The sequence below is a fragment of the Halyomorpha halys genome, unplaced genomic scaffold (genome assembly GCF_000696795.3).
Source record: "Halyomorpha halys isolate HHAL.00 unplaced genomic scaffold, Hhal_1.1 Scaffold694.1, whole genome shotgun sequence".
Taxonomy (NCBI): Eukaryota; Metazoa; Arthropoda; class Insecta; order Hemiptera; family Pentatomidae; genus Halyomorpha; species Halyomorpha halys.
This window is the reverse complement of record NW_027111898.1, coordinates 481,673-501,463: the sequence shown is the minus strand read 5'-3', so window position 1 is coordinate 501,463 and position 19,791 is coordinate 481,673. Positions and strand designations below refer to the sequence as shown.

The 19,791-nt window shown below is 29.0% G+C and overlaps 1 protein-coding gene across 1 annotated transcript in view; it reads right to left on the bottom strand.

The window, feature by feature from the left end:
* Positions 1–19,791, bottom strand: part of egr (TNF superfamily member 12 eiger) — a 245,420-nt gene that overhangs the window by 2,076 nt on the left and 223,553 nt on the right. The window contains exons 2-4 of the mRNA XM_014428134.3: positions 15,195–15,412; positions 1,130–1,172; positions 748–889 (exon numbers count right to left, since the gene is read on the bottom strand). Of these exons, the coding sequence (XP_014283620.1) occupies positions 748–889; positions 1,130–1,172; positions 15,195–15,412 (403 nt within the window). The remainder of the gene's footprint in view (positions 1–747; positions 890–1,129; positions 1,173–15,194; positions 15,413–19,791) is intronic.

Genomic DNA, 19,791 nt, shown 5'->3' with positions numbered 1-19,791 from the left:
TTGACTGTAAAACTAGTGTTGATTCATAAGTTTGTTTTGCTAGTTGAATATATAACAAGTGTAAAATGAAAAATGTTTCAATTATTTTTTTCCCTTTAAATAAGATATATTTTGTTGATACTAACATAACATAATTTCACATGATTAAGGATATACAACCATACAATTATCAGGTTAGAATTAAGATCGTAATTAGTATAATAATTCTGTAAAATATTAAGAGATCTATTAAAAAATATATATATAAAAAAATGAAATACTGAATGAACGTATCATTAAAATATGGAAAATAACTAGAAAAGACATTAATATAAATATGTTCAAAATAACTCTAAAACAAATTTTATTCACTTTTGTTTATTTAATAAATATTAAATCCTTCTATTTGGTCAGTTCAGTAAATATAATTTGGACAAAAAGTAAACCAGAAATGAAATAATCTTTCAGAGAGTGATTGATTTCTTTACTTCAAGAAGGAGAAGAAGAAGAAAGGTTAAAATAATAGAGATTTTTGGTTTGAGGTAATGAAACAATATTCATGAGAAATTCCTGTTATCTAAATTCATGAAAAGACCATACAGAGAGTTGAAAATATGAAACAGTAATAAGTTGAATGATGAATTATCAATCGTTTATAAAAAAAAAAAATTAAATATATTCCCATTATGAAAACAAACATTTTGACACTTCTTTAATGCAATTTACAAATATAATATTTTTTTGTTTTAATAATTAAAATATAAATACCATCATAACTGCAGCCTGATCTCCCACCATGATGCCTATGTCTACTAAATCTGTCAGTATTGCCTTGGAAGTGGATGGCATCGACTGATTTCAACATCGGGCCTGCTTGCTTGTGTGTTTCAGGAGCGTACTCGTATCCTTGCTGCAACATCAACAATAAACTATCAGCTTGAACAAGAAAATTAAATAATGGTATCAAGATCTGCAGCTGATGTGTTTCATATTTAATGAAATCACTCTCAAATATAAAGGATTAATCACCAGAAACTATTTATTTTATTATAATTAATCCAGTTGGCATAAAATTTCATTATATTGTACTAACATATTTTTTAGAAAGAAAACTAAAAACAATAAATATAAATGATCAAATCTGAATTACCTGGTCTGTATGAACTATAATATGAGCCTTCACTTCAGGATCACTAGAAAAAAAAAAGAAAGATAAATTAAAGATATGTAAATATAATTAACAGTTATAGACCATTTATTTAAAATTGAGTTAAATTTTTATCATTAGATATTTTTATTAGTTTAATGAAAGTCTTAAGACATAAAAACTGTCTTTATTACTTCAGTATCTCTAGAAAAAAAAGAAAAAAAAATTAAAGATATGAAAATAATAACTAGCAGTTATTGAGTATCTATTTAAAATTGTGTTAAAGGTTTATCATTAGATATTTTTATTAGTTTCATATAAGCCTTAAGACATAAAAACTGTCTTTATAACTTCAGTATCTCTAGAAAAAAAAGAAAACTTAAAGATTTGTAAATCATAATTAACAGTTATGGATTATCTATTTAAAATTGTGTTAAATTTGTATCATTAGATTTTTTTTATTAGTTTAATGAAAGCCTAGACACAAAAACTACCTTTCATTTATTTTCTCTTGCTAGCAAATAGACTTCACAAGTAATTAACATTTACAATTTACAAACCCATTAAAAAAATAATTGAATTTTTTTCTTAGTACAAACTAGTTCTTATTCTCATTTAAGAAGATACTATATAAGGCATTGTTCAATTATGTCTATGTAGTTTAGGAAACCTAAAATGGCGTAATACTCATTAAAACTAATCACAAGACGTATAATTCTGAACATTTTGTTTTTCTATTTTAAACTTTTATTATGAATCAGAAACTGCTGTTAAATTACAACCCATGGTTGTAAAATTTTGTATTTCTACTAACTGCTTTAACCTGACCTTTACTAAGTCATCAGCTCTTAGCAGCTGAATTATTTTTGTTGAAAATTTAAGTTGAAAATGAGAAAAAAGTTTTATCACCACAATTTATGCACTTTTTAATACCCCCAATAATTATTATTATGAGCTGTCCACTCCAATTTATAAAGTCTGAAAATGGGCAAAATATGCTTGAAGATTTGTTGCAATTTCTAATTCTATTTTTGAAAATAGAAAAAAATAAATTCAATCAAATTTTCTTATGACTTCCAGCTATTAAAACATGTTTATTTAATTCTCAAATGTTTTTGGAACAACAGACATTACAAGAGAAGAGTTTATTATGAGAAAGACTTAATACTCATTTACTGTTACTATTTAATAGAAATAATTTTCTCATGATTTTTATTAGCAATTGATGATGGAAGTATTATCAAAAATCAAAATCATTAGTTATCTAAGGAGATTCCCCATCCAGCTCCTTAGCCTTTGGTACGTGTTGTAGGGATTGTTCATGTTAGCCATATCTTGTATTAGTTTATTGGTAAGGAGGTGGAGTTTGTCATGAAATGTCTTGTATGATGTTTTAATGTGGACAAATACAGTAGGTATGTGTAAGTCTGTGTGCAGTGTTCTATTACTGACATAACATGGATATTGTGTAATCTGACATAGTGTTTTTGATTGAAATGTGAATTTTGGCTATCCTATATATTTTTGAAGCAAATGTCCAAATGGGTAAGTAGGCGTAAGTGTGTAGTCGCTATAACTAAAAACTTGAAAAGTATTATTATAGGATTAGAAACTTAAGTAAAATATTTTGTTATAATTATGTTTTATTATTACTTAATTTATTTAGATTTCATTATGAATTATTATTAAATTATATATTATTAGTTACAATGATAAAATTAGTATATTTTATAATTCATACATAGTAACTCGGCAAATGCTTGCAAAGACTGATAAGTCAATATCTCATGATATAAAGGCAAGGAGGCTAAGTTGGGCAGGGCATGTGGCTGGAAGCAATCTATCAGGACGCCTCTACACAACAATGAATGCCAGCATATGTATAGACGAAATCAACATAGATGTAAAAGAGCTACATTTCCAGCAGCACTCTATAAAGCATAAGCCCAAGGCAGGCAGGCATGGAGAAGGCTGGTTAAGGTAGCCAAAGATTTACAGGGTCTGTAGAGCCAACCGAAAAAAAAACAAAAAAAAACTTGGCAAATTTATTCATTCAGCCCAATTTATAACAAAATTATCGTTAAAACAAATAACACGTTTCAAATTATATATCTGGTAAATACCACGATATTTGAGAAAAATATATATTCCGTAGGAATTTTAGTAAGGAGTTTAAGATTTTCCGTAGCAAATAAAATTTCAAATTTAAATGTTATGAGTTTTTCATGTTTTTTTCTTAAAGATTTCTGGAGTATCATAACTCATAGTACGCCACAGCTTGCACAGGACCCCACTTCAACCGGGACAACCAATTCAATCGGTTTCTTAAAAAAAAAATACTCTGAAATATTCATGAGGGGTAATTGGTCTAAAATATGGGTCAGAAATACAAGAAGGGAAAATGAATTGATTGCCTGGCGAGGTTAGGCGCAATTGACCCTTCCAGGGACAGCTTCCAGGAACTGATGAGACAAATTTTCTCTCTGAAAGATAATCGCGGAAACCACATTCAGTGACAATAGAATTAATAGAATTAACGCTACCTAAGCTTAATCCAACTGCAACTGCCATTCACCCCGCAAAACTGCATTCTACGTCAGTTGCAGTTTAAACTTAAACGCACTTTTAGATCACGGTTAAAAATAAATAAATACATACTGATAGAAAAATTACGCAGAGAGTAAAAATCCTTAAAAAAGTGGAGGCGAAAATGAAAAGGTGTTGGATGAAGCTATTTATAAATCACTTAAAACTAAAGAAAGAAATAACATATGCTTGATGCTAAGTTCTTTCCCTATATTCCTATGCATATGTATTCTTTTTTATCATTCCAAATATTCTGTCTGGTCATTTCTTAGTTTAATTGAAGATACAGTAAGAATTGCAGTAATAATTGAAATTGTGTCATAATTATATAATAATACGATTACTAATACATTCACTTCATACACCCAATGCATGCATGAACCAAGGATGAAGGACCACTCAAAGTGTAAGGAATTTTATTGTTAGAGGGTTTTAGGCAGTCGTTCACAAGTTACGCTAATTTCATTCGTTAAAATATAACTTTCTACATGTTTGATGTTGTTTTTTATAATATAAATACACATCACAACCTCACATAACTGTTGGTTAAGAAACAGCACTAGAACACTTGCGTTGCTACATTATTTTAATATAATTTATTTTTTTAATACTTAATATGTGTGCGGGTTAGTATTGCCGCTATATTAAGGGCATCCTGTAGCTCGGAGAGTTGAGGCGTTGGTATCGGCAACTTGAGAACTGCAGCGGCGCTGGTTCGAATCTGACCAACAGGATCGGCTTTTCTTTCTGTGGCGATCCCATGATATGAAAACTTGACCCCAACCCTGGTGTTAGAGTAAGGTGGTACGTTGTAGATAACTCCTCCCTCATACGTCAGACATAACTAGGAAGGGGGTTACACAAAAAATAAGAATTGCCCCTATAATTGTAGGCCAAGAATCCAGAGGACCCATTTTTCGAGGGTTTTTAAATTTTGATATGAAGTTTGATAGGAGTTAGTATAATTGAATAGAATTGGTAGGTCTTCAATACGATGATGGAAGTTTTTACTTTTCTTTGTAACCTCTCCCATTTCTTCTCCAGCAATCTTAATTCGGGGATACCAATGGAAGGTTGAATTTTAACATATAAATCTTTCAGGATTCATAATTAGATTAAAAAAAAAATGTTAAAACAGTTTTATATCGGTAATTTTTAAACCGACGAGTACCGGAGGCGTGAATTGCCAAAAACCGAAACCTATTTTAACGGATTTTGACGATTTGCGCGCAAACGTGGATAATCAACAAAACGTTAAAAACAAAGTCACTTCAGAATTCAATCGTCATAATTGATAATCCATCATGACAAGTATTCTAGTTTCCTAGGCCGGCAGAGGATTCTCAAATAATAATAAGGGATTCCTAGGTAAAATCGAATCCTCAGTGAGGAAAAAATAAAAGAATGTAGAAAATGTAATATAATTGAAATATATTATGCCGAATTTTGGTAAATCCGTTTTTTGAAAAAAAAAAAAAAAAAAAAAAGTATTTTTCGTTAAGGTTGCATGGGGAGCTCTGTGGTAAGGCACTTCACTGACTCCAAAAATCAGGGTTCGAATCAGGATGTGATAGATAATTAGTGGATTCGGGAGTCCTTCGGGATCCACCCAACCTCATTAAGTAGGTTACCTTCATTGAGAAAAAATCTGGCAGTCGAGCGTGATTCTGATCAAACTACCTCCTTGCACAACTGTTGGTCTAGTAAATGTAATTCCTTACGAAGTACGAAGTACGAACCTTTCATAAGATATAGTGGTACAGATTTAATTTAATTCGTTAAGATATTTTGGTTAAAAGAATTTGCCCATACAAGACTTTAATCCATCCTATAGTTGAAAAAGAAATTCTCATTTTACAATGTATTTGGTAACAAGAAAATTTAAAAAAAAAAATAGAATTAAAGTGGTCTGACACACCACACCTCAATTATAGCATAGATCTGTTTATGTTCTATTGAAAATATTCATATTCAATACTGATGTACCATAGTAAATGTTTAAAGCAACCTAATTAAGATGGTTTTATAAGAGTTTTTTTATTTTTTTGATATAAATACTTTAAAAAATAAAATGGCTGAATTTTCTGAAATAAAGAAAAAAGTATATATTATACATTAAATAAAGTATTCTTGATGTTGTTGTTTAAGAAAGAGCATCATGTCCAAAATTTCAGACTTTAATGAAAACAAGAAAAAAAAAAATTATTATTAAGTTATATCAAAAAAGGTATTTTTGATGTCATGGTTTAAGAACATTAAGTCCCAAAACTTCTAAAAACAAAATGGCGGATTCCTTATTTTTAGAGAAAAAAAATTAAATCTAATATGAATTATAAATTTTTAACAGCGCATTACAGAGGTAATAAAAACGTATGATATTTTTATTTTCTAATAATTCAAATATTGCAAGGAAATGATCCGTTTCCGATGAAGGCTCCGTTGTTCACCTCCTAAAAGAGTGATTCACTGGAAGCATGACGGCACCGGGCCAGATCTAGGTTTACGAAGAAAAATATTGCCCCTGGGAACTAGACGGCCGAGAGTCAGCAAATCTCAACATTTTTTTTTTTTGCATTAAAGAGTTATTTTGAATTACTGCGAAGAAATCTGGATTGTTTATTCAGAGAGAGCGATTGCGACCCAGTTGGTCACCAGTTGGGCAGGCAAGCCTCGACGAGAAGGTAGCGATCGTACATCTGTGTTCAGGTGAGTCATAGGTTAAACTATTGGAACGGTTTAAGCAAGAAACTAAAATTAAATTTGCTCATTTTATCCCTGGTTTTATTCTCTTTAATTGAAAAAAAATAAAAGGAAGAGGATAAAGAAGACAAAACAATCAAATATGCACGATTCCATAATTAAGCATAATAAATACATAAAAACATAAGCAAACACATACATGGTGAACTTAAAGCGTAACTCTCCTTTGCTTGATCATAAGCACATATTAAAAAATAAATTTATTTTTGTCTGAGGTATTCCATAGATTCTACCGTTGGCTGAAGTTAATTTGTAACAACCCCAATTGCTTTAGGAAAGGCAATAAGACTACTTCAGGAAAGAAAATAACCGTAATCTACTGTACTATCTCTGGGATACGTCCATTTCTAAATAAAAACAAATATTTTTTTTTTAAAGATGAACCACTATTGAAGCAAAGTAGCGATGTATATGTAATATATGTAAATATATAATGAAGTTATATAATTAATAAGAGCATCATTTTTTATTTTATTTTTTTTATTTATATACTTATTTTTAAATTTACCTGATTACTACATCATATAAATATTTAATGATAATAATATCAATTCTAAAAAAAAAAAATTGTTCACTGTTAGATGAGTTTTTTCTTCTTTATATTAGATAATTATGTTTTCTTTAACGTTTCGTGTAGACGTTTTGGGGTTTTCCCCCATTATCAGGATCCATTATGATATAATCTCTACTATTTCCTTGTTTCCTAATGTATTCATATTAATTATACTTTATTAATAGTTAAAATTTTATACTGTTACAAAGATACTTTCGTTTGTTCTTTAACCACACCTGATTGGACTGCTAGAATCTATCTAAGTGTTTAGGACAAGAAAAAATGAGTCTGTACTATTTTTTATAGATTTAAAAAAAATCGTCAATTATCTCAAACTCTTAGCAAAATGACTTATTTAAAAACACAAAATGATCTTTATTTTAAGACAAGTATAGAGCCAAATCAAAATATAAACAAGGCTATCGACGATGTGCACCAAATTAAATAAGCTAACAAAAACTGTTTTATTGACATTTTTTAAATAATAGAATACGGATAGCAGGTTTTCATATTACGATTAGTAATTACGTGACATTATACTTTCATTTAGAGGAGATTATAATGAGAATGAATATATAATGTCGTAAAAACGTTTAGATAAGAGATATTGGAAGGTAACCAAGTAGTATCAAATATTTAAAAAATATATGTATTTTATCCACAATTGATTCAAATTTCCAAGCAAAAGTTGTTCAATACGTTATTATTTTATAGTGACTTGTCTCTGAAAAAATAAATAATATTAACAATACTTCATTAATCTTAGTGAGTTTTGTAAAGTCGATTAGATTATGAAAACTTTGAACGTTCAATTTTCTACAGTAACCTATGTTTCTCCTCATGAGCTTAAAACGGGAGAAACTTAGGTATATATGTTATAATATACCTTATATTATATTATAAACAAATATATATTATATATATTGGACTTTAACATTTGATTAGGTTATATATGTATTCAATATATAATAACCTTTTTTCTGACTATAAATGATATGTAGTTTTAAGGTTCTTCAGAACAAGTCAATTATTTGTAACTATAAAATTTCCAGTAAGCTCTGTGAGATTGATGTCATAGTTTCAGATAATATTATATTAAAAAAAAAAAAAAAAAAAGATTGTGGTAATGAATATATAAATTACAATAATATAATTTAATTTATAATAATACAAATATATAAATTAAATGAAAAAAAAAATAGAAATGGAAATTTTATAGCTTCAAATAATTGAAACTACATACATGCACATAAATAAAATGTTTGCTACTATATTAAAAGTAAATATTCTTACCAAAATATAATTTGTAACGATGTACTCCGCCATAAATACATTACAGTTAATTCAACGTTAAGTGATTCAAGTATCCGATAAGTAAATGGCAAACTATGGCATTTAAGTTTTTACTGAAAGTATAAATATGTTTGAAATTCTAGTTACTTGATGTTTGTGGCAAGAAACCAGCAAAGAAGTCGACTTGAAATGTTTTCTCTACTCTAAGTAGAAAAATCGATTGTTTAGAAGGATATTTACCTTTCTATATGACATAAACATTTATTGTTGATATAATGATACTACACTCGACATAAAAAAAAAAAATCAACAAGAAACTGACCTGGTTATATTGCTGTTAACACCTAAAAGATCAGGGAAATTTATGCTTATCGTTAATAACAATCAATTCCTAGTTCAATCGATGTTCATCGCAGATCATTTATCAATAGATACTTGTTTGTTTAGATTGTATTCTAGATATAGGAATTCCGGACTTAGCAATTGAGAATTATAAGGATTTAAGATTTAAAATAGGCATAGATTAATCTCGAATTCTCTACAAAATAGTTAATAATTGGTACATTTGTATCCGAAGAATGACCCATAAAATAGAATTTCCATAATAAACTGTAAAAAAGATTAAAAGATGTAGGTACCAATTTCAAATATGTGAAAATTAAAAGGAAAATATTTCAGGGATACCAAAAAGCCAAAAATTCTTAAAATCATTTTTTATTTGAAAATATCAAATTCCCACTTGAATCTGAGAACATTTGTTGAATTTTAATAGTTAAAATTAAAAAAAAGATATATACTAACATCATCTCCAAACACGTGTAAATCGACTATACATAGTAATAATATAAATATAAAATTAGTTATACAACTCCTACTAAGATATAAAGAAGTATTTTCAAAAATAATTGTAAAAAAAATCAATAAATATATTTATAAATAATAAATAAATAATTTTTGGATTTCTGATTGAACCAACGTATCAAATATGGAACCAACTAACATAGTTTTATAAACTATGTCGATAATCTTTTCATTAATGTGGGGAAGTTTACATGTGAATAAATAGAAGGTTATAAAGAAGGTGTGGCGTAGATTATTTCATTATTTCATGTCAAATCTGAAATTTACTATTTTAAAAATAATATTTGCCAAATTTGGAAAGAGAAAAAATCATATTCAGAATTTATTCATTCAAAAAGAAATTGAAATTAAGTGCTTGGAATAAGAATATGACAAGCCACGTGCTGATAATGTATCTTTATAGAAGTTAGATAAATTCTAAAATTCTTATTTAATTTTTTATATAAATCATATTACATAATATTATAGCCAAACATGTTGGAATTATAATGTTAGACAAATGAACGCAATAAGTAAATTTATAGGGAAACTAAGGGATATTTTGTTCGAAATTAATATTGTTTTTAAAATTATGGCTTGTCTGATTCTTACAACAAGCCAATCAAATGTACTATTGGCCTGACTTAGTGACTTTATTTGAAGAAAACGGAATGCTCAATTCTCTGGAAAAAAAAAAGTTTTCCGAAATATTACCCTATCTTTTAAGTTCAACAATCATAGACCCTCACAATGATACTACATAGAGGTTGACAATTATCTGTTGATTTTCAACATTATAATATAAATGTGATCTAGATTGGTTTGAGGCCTAATTCAGTTAGCATGTGTTAGCCACTTGGTCATTAACGTCAGATCCCCAGAGCACTTACAACAATTCCTACGCATTATTTGGAGAAAGAAATCTTTATAATGATGTAAAAAAAAAATGTTGTGACATCTACGCTCTCATAAATTTCGACACAATTCATTTTTTTAAGAAAGTGTTTTTAAAAAATATATTTTATTGTTATTTCGGCACCATAAAAGTTAAGCTACCGGATAATTGTTCTGTGATTATTACGAAATGTTTTCATAAATCATAAACACAATTCTTTCATAAATTAAAACGTTAATAATGTCAAACCATTATTAAATAATTGATTGTTGATTCTTCGCTAATGTTTCTGCAATTAAATTTTTTTTAGTTTAGCTAATTAGTAATCGTAATTATCTTTCAAACGACTACCTCGAATGTCCCCAGAGAAGTATAGTATTCGAATTGTTATTATGAACGGCTATTCTTAAGGGTTTCGCATTAATTAAGGGCCAAAACTCCATTAAAAAAAAAGTCAATACTAAATAAATAAACAGAAACAGTATCCAATGATAAATAGTTCATATCAATAATATTAACAGTACATGTAACCATTATAAAGATATAACATAGAAATGAGTAGGGTCATGGAATCTGCACTTGCAGGGAATAGTATAATGCTAAAGTAAGCTGCCAAGAAAAGTGAAGCCAAAAAAGCAAGCCTTATCATGCACTCCAGGGGCGTGGCATAGGTCTCGGGGAAGGGTAAAAGCCAATCACCGCTGCCTTTTGTTTTCGTTAAGAATACAATGACAGAGATTCCTATTAACCTTAAATTCAACATGAACTCCGAAGGTGTCGTTAACTCCCCCCTTTTTGGCCATACTTCCTTCATCAGTCTAATCCGCAAAACGAAAAAAACAAGCAGGTGGTTCATATTACATGGGAATATTGTACCATCTTGGTTATTCATTCATTTTTAAAAATTATAATTCCCATATCACAACCCTCGAAGAATGGTGTCGAAAATAGACGATAAAAATAAACCCCAACAAATCCCATCAAATCACATTTACTCTTCATCGTAAACCTGACGACTGCCCTACAGTATGAGTCTTTGGGGCTCCACTGATCCTTTGAATTCCTCTCGTATACAATCCTTACAATACAAAATCCTTCGTAAAATCCTCAATGCTCCTTATTTTGTTACTAATAAAACCATCCATGAAGACTTAAATGTTCCTTATGTAACCGATCTAGCCCGAACCCGATATCATTCCTTCCATTATAAACTCCCTAACCACCCGAACCTACTAGTTTCTAACCTTGCTTTCTCTTCCACTTCTGGCAATCCTCCGAGGCGCCTGAAAAGAAGATGGCCTCCTGACCTTATATAGTAAAATGTTTTTAGAGTTCTACTGCTGGGTAGTTTCTCTACATGCTGTATCATATCATTATCATTATGTCATTATGATCAAATTTACTTGTTGTATTTTTTATACAGTTATAAATATCAATAAAAAAAAAATTATAATTAGAAATAACGCTGGTCAAATTCTGATATTTTATTTAATGCATTTGGGCGCAGATGAAAGGTATTTAATATAATAATAAATTAAGTACTTATTTATACATTATATTTCTTTTATCGTTTTTATAAAATTTCAAATCTATTTGAATATGACGGTCCAATTAATTTATAAAAAAACGAATTCGCCTTAGACTTGCTAATTGAGCACGACCTGGAATAGTCATTAAATAGACTATAGCATAATTTATTGGCCGAGCTAGGGCTGTCGACCAATAAGGATAACTCTATGCTTGCCTTGCTTCGTTAAGGTATAAAGGCCGCAAACACCAAGCTCATTATGCAACGAGAGTCTTCGCCGTTAAACAAATGGCGCCACACAGCATACCTTGACGGACATTAGAAAATGGAACGCACCAAGGACTCGCTAGTCACAACCAGGTGAAGGCTGTAGGGATGGATGCAAAAACTTTATTGTTCCGATTCTAGGGCACGCATATCAATGACAGAATATCTGTGACATGACAACATGAGTTCTGTTAAGACAAGATGCAGTTACTCTAGATGTTATTTTGAAAGACCAGAAAAGTTATAACATGTTAGGTATTTGAAAGTAGAAACTCTTCTCTGTCTAAATTTAGATAATAAAGAAGATCTCTGGTCCACTACCTTTTTAGTACCCTCTCTCGAAAATATTTCAAAATTCTAATACTTTTTCATTTTATCAATTTATATTAGAATTGCCTGGCCGACCCACCTCACTAAAACCCCGATTTAGCGACGGTCCTATATCACTTGAAACATTTACTTAAAAGGGGATGAGGAGACTTAACATAGTTAAATCAAGTAATATTTAAAAAGTAGCTATAATTGGAAAATCACATAACCATGATCCTCATCATCTCAGGAGGAGAGATTTTTTAATATTGCTTGATTTAACTATCATAAGTCTCCTCTTTCCGTTTTAAGTAAATGTTTCAAAAGTGATATAGGACCGTCACTCAATTGCGGTTTTAATGTGGCGGGTCGGCCGGGAAGGATTGCCTTATATTTTTTATGTAATGATCTCCTCTCCTGAGAATAATATTTAATTAATAATAACTTAATAAAATTTAAGATTCAATTTCCTTTGTATGTCTACAATAGTTATATTTATTATGTGCTAATTTATTTGTTTAAAATTATTTAGTGGTATAAGAAAAAATGCCGAACTGTCACCAAGTTGAAAAAAACATACATATAAAACACAGATTTGTTATGATGCTCTTGTCTTATTTATTACTACATACAAATTTATTTATTGTTATAATTGAAAATTAACTGGTATAAAAATTAGCTGGTATAAAAATGTAACAAGGGAAGGCTATAAACATTTATTTTTCAACTACTAGGTAGTAAATATTTAAAAATCCATTAAGAAATTTTTCAATGAAATATCTTGCCGAAAGAATGTGATAAGACACAGTTTTGAAAACGTTTAGAATTGTATGTAAAATATTCCATAGTTTCAATGCAGTGCTATTTATTATGCTTGTTGGTCTAACACTAGAATTTCCTTATTTTTATATAAATGATGGGGTATAAACTATTAAAAACATTAAGTAAGAATTACAGAATTTTTTAAATTGTTCATCTGAATAATTTTTATCATACTACTTCGCATATTTTTGCCCCGGGTCCTTCCAATATATTTAGTACATTTAGGATTCTTATATAAATGTTTATAGGAGTAAATAAATATCTGTAAATACCGAAAAAATAGTCCATAAATATAGTTATGCTATTAGGCCCCAAGTCTTCCCGAAAAAAATTGGTTTTCATATAATTTTATATTATTATTTTTTTTTAAATTAATATTTAAATATAGATACATTAAGTACCATAAACTATGACATTTTAACTTCATTTTAAATATATCTGTCTAGTTTTACAATAGGTTATATCGCTCATGCTGCACAATTTTAATTAGGTTACCAGTTCTTAAAGCTGTTATGTTAATTACTAATCTAAAATATGCCCATTTAAGGTAACAATAGTCATCGAATTAAGTGTATTTTTTGTACTTTAACAAAAAAAAAAAAAAAAAAAAAAGAACAAGAATACAAGCAGAGTTGACATGCAACAGACTCAAGTCAAGAAGAAGATGGTTGAAGGATCTTCAAACGTTCAATACCCTCTTACGCCGATCTCCATAGAGATCCGAACTTCCCTCTCTCATTCCGACGAAACATTTTTATCTCATTCATTTGACAGAGAACGCGAAGAATCAGAGGAAACATTGACGGAAAAAACTAATCAGAGTAATTAAAATAATTAGAAATTATTATATTAAAGGACTCGATTCCTAAATCTCGGAACTGGTTTGAGTCAGGTAGAAGCATACAATTTATTTCTGGGATGGGATGATCCCCTTGAGGTACACCCAACCTCTTCAAACTGTGAAATAGCCCCTTCATTTTGTTAGCGACATATTCCACATTAACCGTGAATGTGGATGATAAGAACTGTAATACTGAACCCAAGAACCTCCACGTTAAGAGTTTAACCCATTATTTATCAAATTCATTTATACAGCTGTTAATATTGCCAGTTATAAGGATCAATAAAGAATTCTAACAATTTATCTAACAAAAATAATTACTAAAAAACGTATGACAGAAGGTTGACATGGGCCCACATGTAACAAAACGTAAATTCCGACTGAAACTTAACGTATACAATTACTTACTAAAGCCCATGTGGACTTACGTCTGCCAAATTTATAAACCTTCTAAAAAGACACAGATTAAGAAAATACAAACTTTTCAATAATAATTTTTAAGACTGGCAACGAACTCATCACTCTACGTTTCAAACGAGACTATTCACAGCGACCTACGAATTCCGACTGTAACGTACCACATATGACTTACAAACGATTTCACAACACACTAAATGGACATTTTAATAAATTTATATGACAGATGGCAACACATGACATTCTGGACCTAACGCGGCGTAAGCTGAAGAAGAGTTGGATGAGGGACCTTTTTGTGTAATAAGATAATTTACTAAATACTACGTCAGGAGGATGCACCACTAGGTGCTATCTCCCTCATGCCATGCCGGGATAGAACATCTCATTTGCTGGTCGTAAAGTACATTTACAGGTACAAATAAAAAAAAAAGGAAAGATAAAAGAAAAAAGAAAACGTTATGAAATATTAAATATAAAATCACGTATATTGTACTAATGCTTGTCTTATGTAATTAACTATTCTCAGTAATTTTGAAATGATTAAATTTTTTTTTATATTTTATTTATTGCTATTTACAACTGTACATTTAGTAAATCTGATCTCGGTTAAATTGGAGTGTTACAGGCATGTAGAGAAACTACCCGTTTGCAGCACTCTAATGACGTTATACATTAGCAGGTCTCGTGGTCATCTAAATATTTAATATATAAATAATGTCATTAATAATTTAAAAAAAAAACTTCATTTTTTACTTTTTACAGTTTTTGCAGTAGCTAGAACGATGGTTTGGACTCTAAGCGAAATTCCTAAATTAATTTCCATTGTTACGAAATATCACCTAATTTATGTGCCTGACAAATTTATCTTGCAATTAGAGTTAATAAAACTTACGTTCCCTGAGATCATTGAGGTTTCAGTCTGTAAGGTTAGAATATTAATACAAAAAGTGGACTCACGTCTTGTTGGGCCTGGACTTGTAGGACTGTTTGATGATGAGGTTGTACGGCTGGCCGAGGAGCGGGCTGTAAGGAATCTCTCTCTTCGTCTTCTTCGATTCTCGCTTCTCCTCATCGTCCTTAGAGTTCGATTGTCCCGAATCTTTATCTTCGTCTTCGTAGTCGTCGTAGTAGTAATCATCTCCGTCAGCGCCGATTCCAACACCATCGTACGATTTCTGTAACAAAGTTAATAAGTTATTGGATGAAATGTGGATCTATAAAAATATTCCGGATAATTACGATATTTAAATTTATACAGAAAAGTAAATAACTTAAAATGATGCAAAGAAAATGATAATAACTATCGCACCTTACTAGAAACTGTTTAGTAAGGGTAAATTTTTCCTAATTTTACTAAATAAAACTGAATTATTTATATTACTATTAAATAGAAAAATATATAAGTTAAATCAAAAGATGGATAAAAATATCATAATTTATACCCTATTTCATTTATATCACATTTTGTTTTATTATAACAACTTTAAATGCGCGTTCTTAATTATTCATTCAATTTTTCTCTATAGGTACTCTATATTAATTTTACATCTATCATATTAATACTACTTTTAAACAAGGTTAATGTAAAAGAAATAACAAAATTAATTCAAATTTTATATAGAATAGTTGATATAACTTGAGGCTTATTAAACAGTGATATGAAAAATATATAAATGAAATGATATAATTATATAACTAAAATATAAAGTTGTATAAGCTAAATGAGATAATAAAACTAACAATAGTGTGACTTATTTTAGTTGCATATTTTCAAGATTATCATCATTTCTTTTTCTTTCTCATTTTCTTTCACTTTTAATTTTAATTATTTACATATATATTTTAGTATGATTTTCTTAATTATCTTCTTTTTTTTTTTTTAATCATCTTTTATATTTTTCATTTGTTTTATTATACTATTTTTCATGATGTAAAATTATATAATAATAAACTGCTTTATTTTAATTTTAATATAGTTTTTGTGACTAAAATGATGAGAGAAAATTACAAAAATTGTTTAAGAAAAATAAACATGGAAAATATAGCAGACTGGTTTTCTACTACTCAATCAAAAATCTATGTTTGATAAACAGAAGAAAATAATTCTACAGCATGATACGTAAAAATATTAATTAATTAAAATAAAATATATCTAGACATAAAAACTGTTGATAATGAGCATGGTGTCGTATATCCATTCTTACAAATTGCAATAAATACCTTTGTTAGCCTCAAGATACTAACCCGTTACGCAAAAGTTAAGCGCGGGTTTGCCCATCCTTAAGGATATATTCTATAGCCTATTTAACCGCGTACAATAATGTTGGAGCTATCAATAAATCAAGCTATAAATATTAAATATACAAGAGCCTTGACAGCAAATAGAATTTCATTCAACATCTGATCTTACGACCGGGCATCAGTTGACGAATCAATCGTTTTATCTTAAATGATTCGGCCTTGCGTTACGTACACTACATCGTAGAAAATTCATGTAGTAAATTAATCGGAACACATTTTATGTACAGACTATATGCCCCCAATGATCGACGGGCTCATGATAGACTATCATTTTAAGCTTATAACATCGTGAAGGCATATATGAGCGAAACACATGACATTCAGAAATCGTGCGTCTACTCACTAGCAACTAAATGAATATAAAAAATTTGTTTTTTAACATTTGATATTTCGCGGTTGTCACAAAAATAATATTTTTTCTAAACCAATGGTAACTACCAATTGACATATATCATATTTCTAAAGCATTACTTAAATTTTATCACAGATTAAAAAGTCACACGACTATCACGAAAAAACAACATACATAACAGCATATTGACAAATTTATTTACCCTTATAATTATTATTTATTAAAATTTCAATGATTTTTTTTTAATATATATGTTTATTACCAGATCGGCCTTATTATAACAATTGGATATCTTTGAACAATTGATAATTCCTGGTTTATCCCCATGCAAAAAGGAAACTCCTAACGATTCGCAATATTATTGTTATTGAATTATTTTTATTAATAAAGATAATTCAGTATAAAATAATATATTTAAGACATAATAATAATAAATATGTAATCAAAGACTGAAAGCAACAAAAACTATTATTTACAGAACTAATCAAAGAAATAACTGACTTATATCATGACAAAATATTCTGAAAAAAAAATTAAATAATAATAATAAAATAGAATGAATTACAGAATATTTTGTTTCAATTATTAATTATTCATACTTTCAACATTAAATCTGCAGATACTAAATTATTTAGTTATCAATCAGGATCACTACTATTGATGTTGATTGTTAAATATATAATTATTTGTTGAGAAATTGATAATTAGTACCAATACCTATAAGTAACGAATTAACAGTTTCCTATTTGTTACTAGGTCATAAATATAATATGGTATATTTCTGTTATAACCAAAATATTCAATCATATGAGAAGAAAATAGTTGGGGGTGCGGTCAAAATGTAACAAAAATAAGTTGATGTAACTTATTTAATTGTGCCGACGTTTCGGCTAGAGTTTCTAGTCTCCATCTGGGCTGATATCTTGAAATCCAATCGCCAAGTGGGATACTATCAAGACATAATTTCGAAATAGATAACACACGATAAATGACATGAGAGTTGCACTGGCCAAAACAAATTCAAACAAGATTTGGCGATTGGATTTCAAGCTAACAGCCCTGATGAAGGCTAGAAACTCTAGCCGAAACGTTGGCACAATTAAACAAGTTACATCAACTTATTTTTGTTTCATTTTGACCGCACCCCCAACCATTTTCTCCTCGTACAAGTCATCCACGGTCAACTATCTCTCATAATTACAAAATATTTAATCATTTTCTTTATTTTCGGAGAGTTATGACTGGAGTACAAGATGATATTGCGAGAAAAATACTCTGAAATATGTATATAGTATGCTCTGTAATACATGATTTTATATTTTTAAAAGCCGCCAAGAAGGGAAATACTATCAAGACATAATCTCGAAATAGATAATACACGGTAAATGACATGAGAGTTGCACTGGCCAAAACAAATCCAAACATAAAAGAGCTAGTCCAGGCAAAGCACATGCATCCACCCCATTAAAATTGTTATTTAAATTTAATAATTACATAACATAAAATATTTTTTGAGTTCATAATTTATTGTAAAAAATGTTCTATTTACTACACTTTGTTTTTTATTAAAGGTGCCTGCGAGCTACCGAACAATTATTAAAGAGACCCCCACGCAAGAAATTTTAAAAAGTTTGAGAACCACTGGTCTAAAAGATCAGGTGAAACGTAGATGGGAGCATTTTAAGTGAGAATTATGATTTTATATTGAATTGGCCTGACATGGAAAATTTGAGTTTTAACTGTAGGGGATATATATATTTTCGATTTATTGTATTTTATCAACAATACTTTTGATATCCTAACTGATGTCTTTGCTTTATCTGTCCACTCTATATAATTTTGACACTGGAAAAACTTGCTGAAATTAAGTGACAAGAGGAGTTGCTTCAATTTATTTTAGTTATAACCTAAAATCCAATGGATTACTCTAAAATAGTGTAACTACAAAATTGAACAAAACGATTTTCAAGTGTAAGAAATTCCTTTCTGACCTAATCTGACAAGTGCTATAAATGAATCAGGCATAATTTTTGAATTATAACGTAATAGAGAGCTTTTACCCAATGCATAAGTCGGATATTTAATATTTTTTCATTAATAATTAGTTAGTATTCAACATAATTATACAACTCCTTTACGTATTTTATCTATTTTTTCACAAATGTAAATAAATTGGTTATGGTTATACCATTCAATACACGAAAAAATAATACTTTAATTATTACTGTAATCTCCTGAAAAAAATAAATAAGTAGAGCATATAATTGCATTTAAGGGAAATGGTAATATTACTATTTATTTTTTATTTTCTTATAAATATATAAATAGAGAAGAGTTATTGGACGTCGCATCCGCTTTCAATTCAGACATACCGGTTACGATGTGTGAATGGAGCAATAATTTATTTAACGTAACTCTTATTTTAAAAACAGATTAATTAAGAAAATAAATGATAAGTTATTATTAGCTATCTCCTATATAAATCGAACAGGCGTTCAGCCAATTTCTTTTTTACGGCCAACAGAGATTTATTTTTCCACCTTTGATAAATTTATAATTTTTAATTTCAAAGGAAAATTAAAAGGGCCAGGTGGTCATAAATCATACATAAAATCAATTTATAACTTGAATAAAACGGGTATTCAAAAATAAATTGAAAATAAACAGTTTCCGATTCATATACTTTTAATTAACCTTCCGTCGGGCGCAATATGAATCCATACGAGTTCGGGCGCAACTCATCTGATAGATTAAGTACACAAAACATAGAATAATTGGCATCCTCATTTTATATTATGGAAATAAATCACTTTATTTATTTATGAACTACATAGTAGAATAAAATAACACGATTATCTTAACAAAAAAAAAAGTTATAATCAAATATAAAATGGACAAATA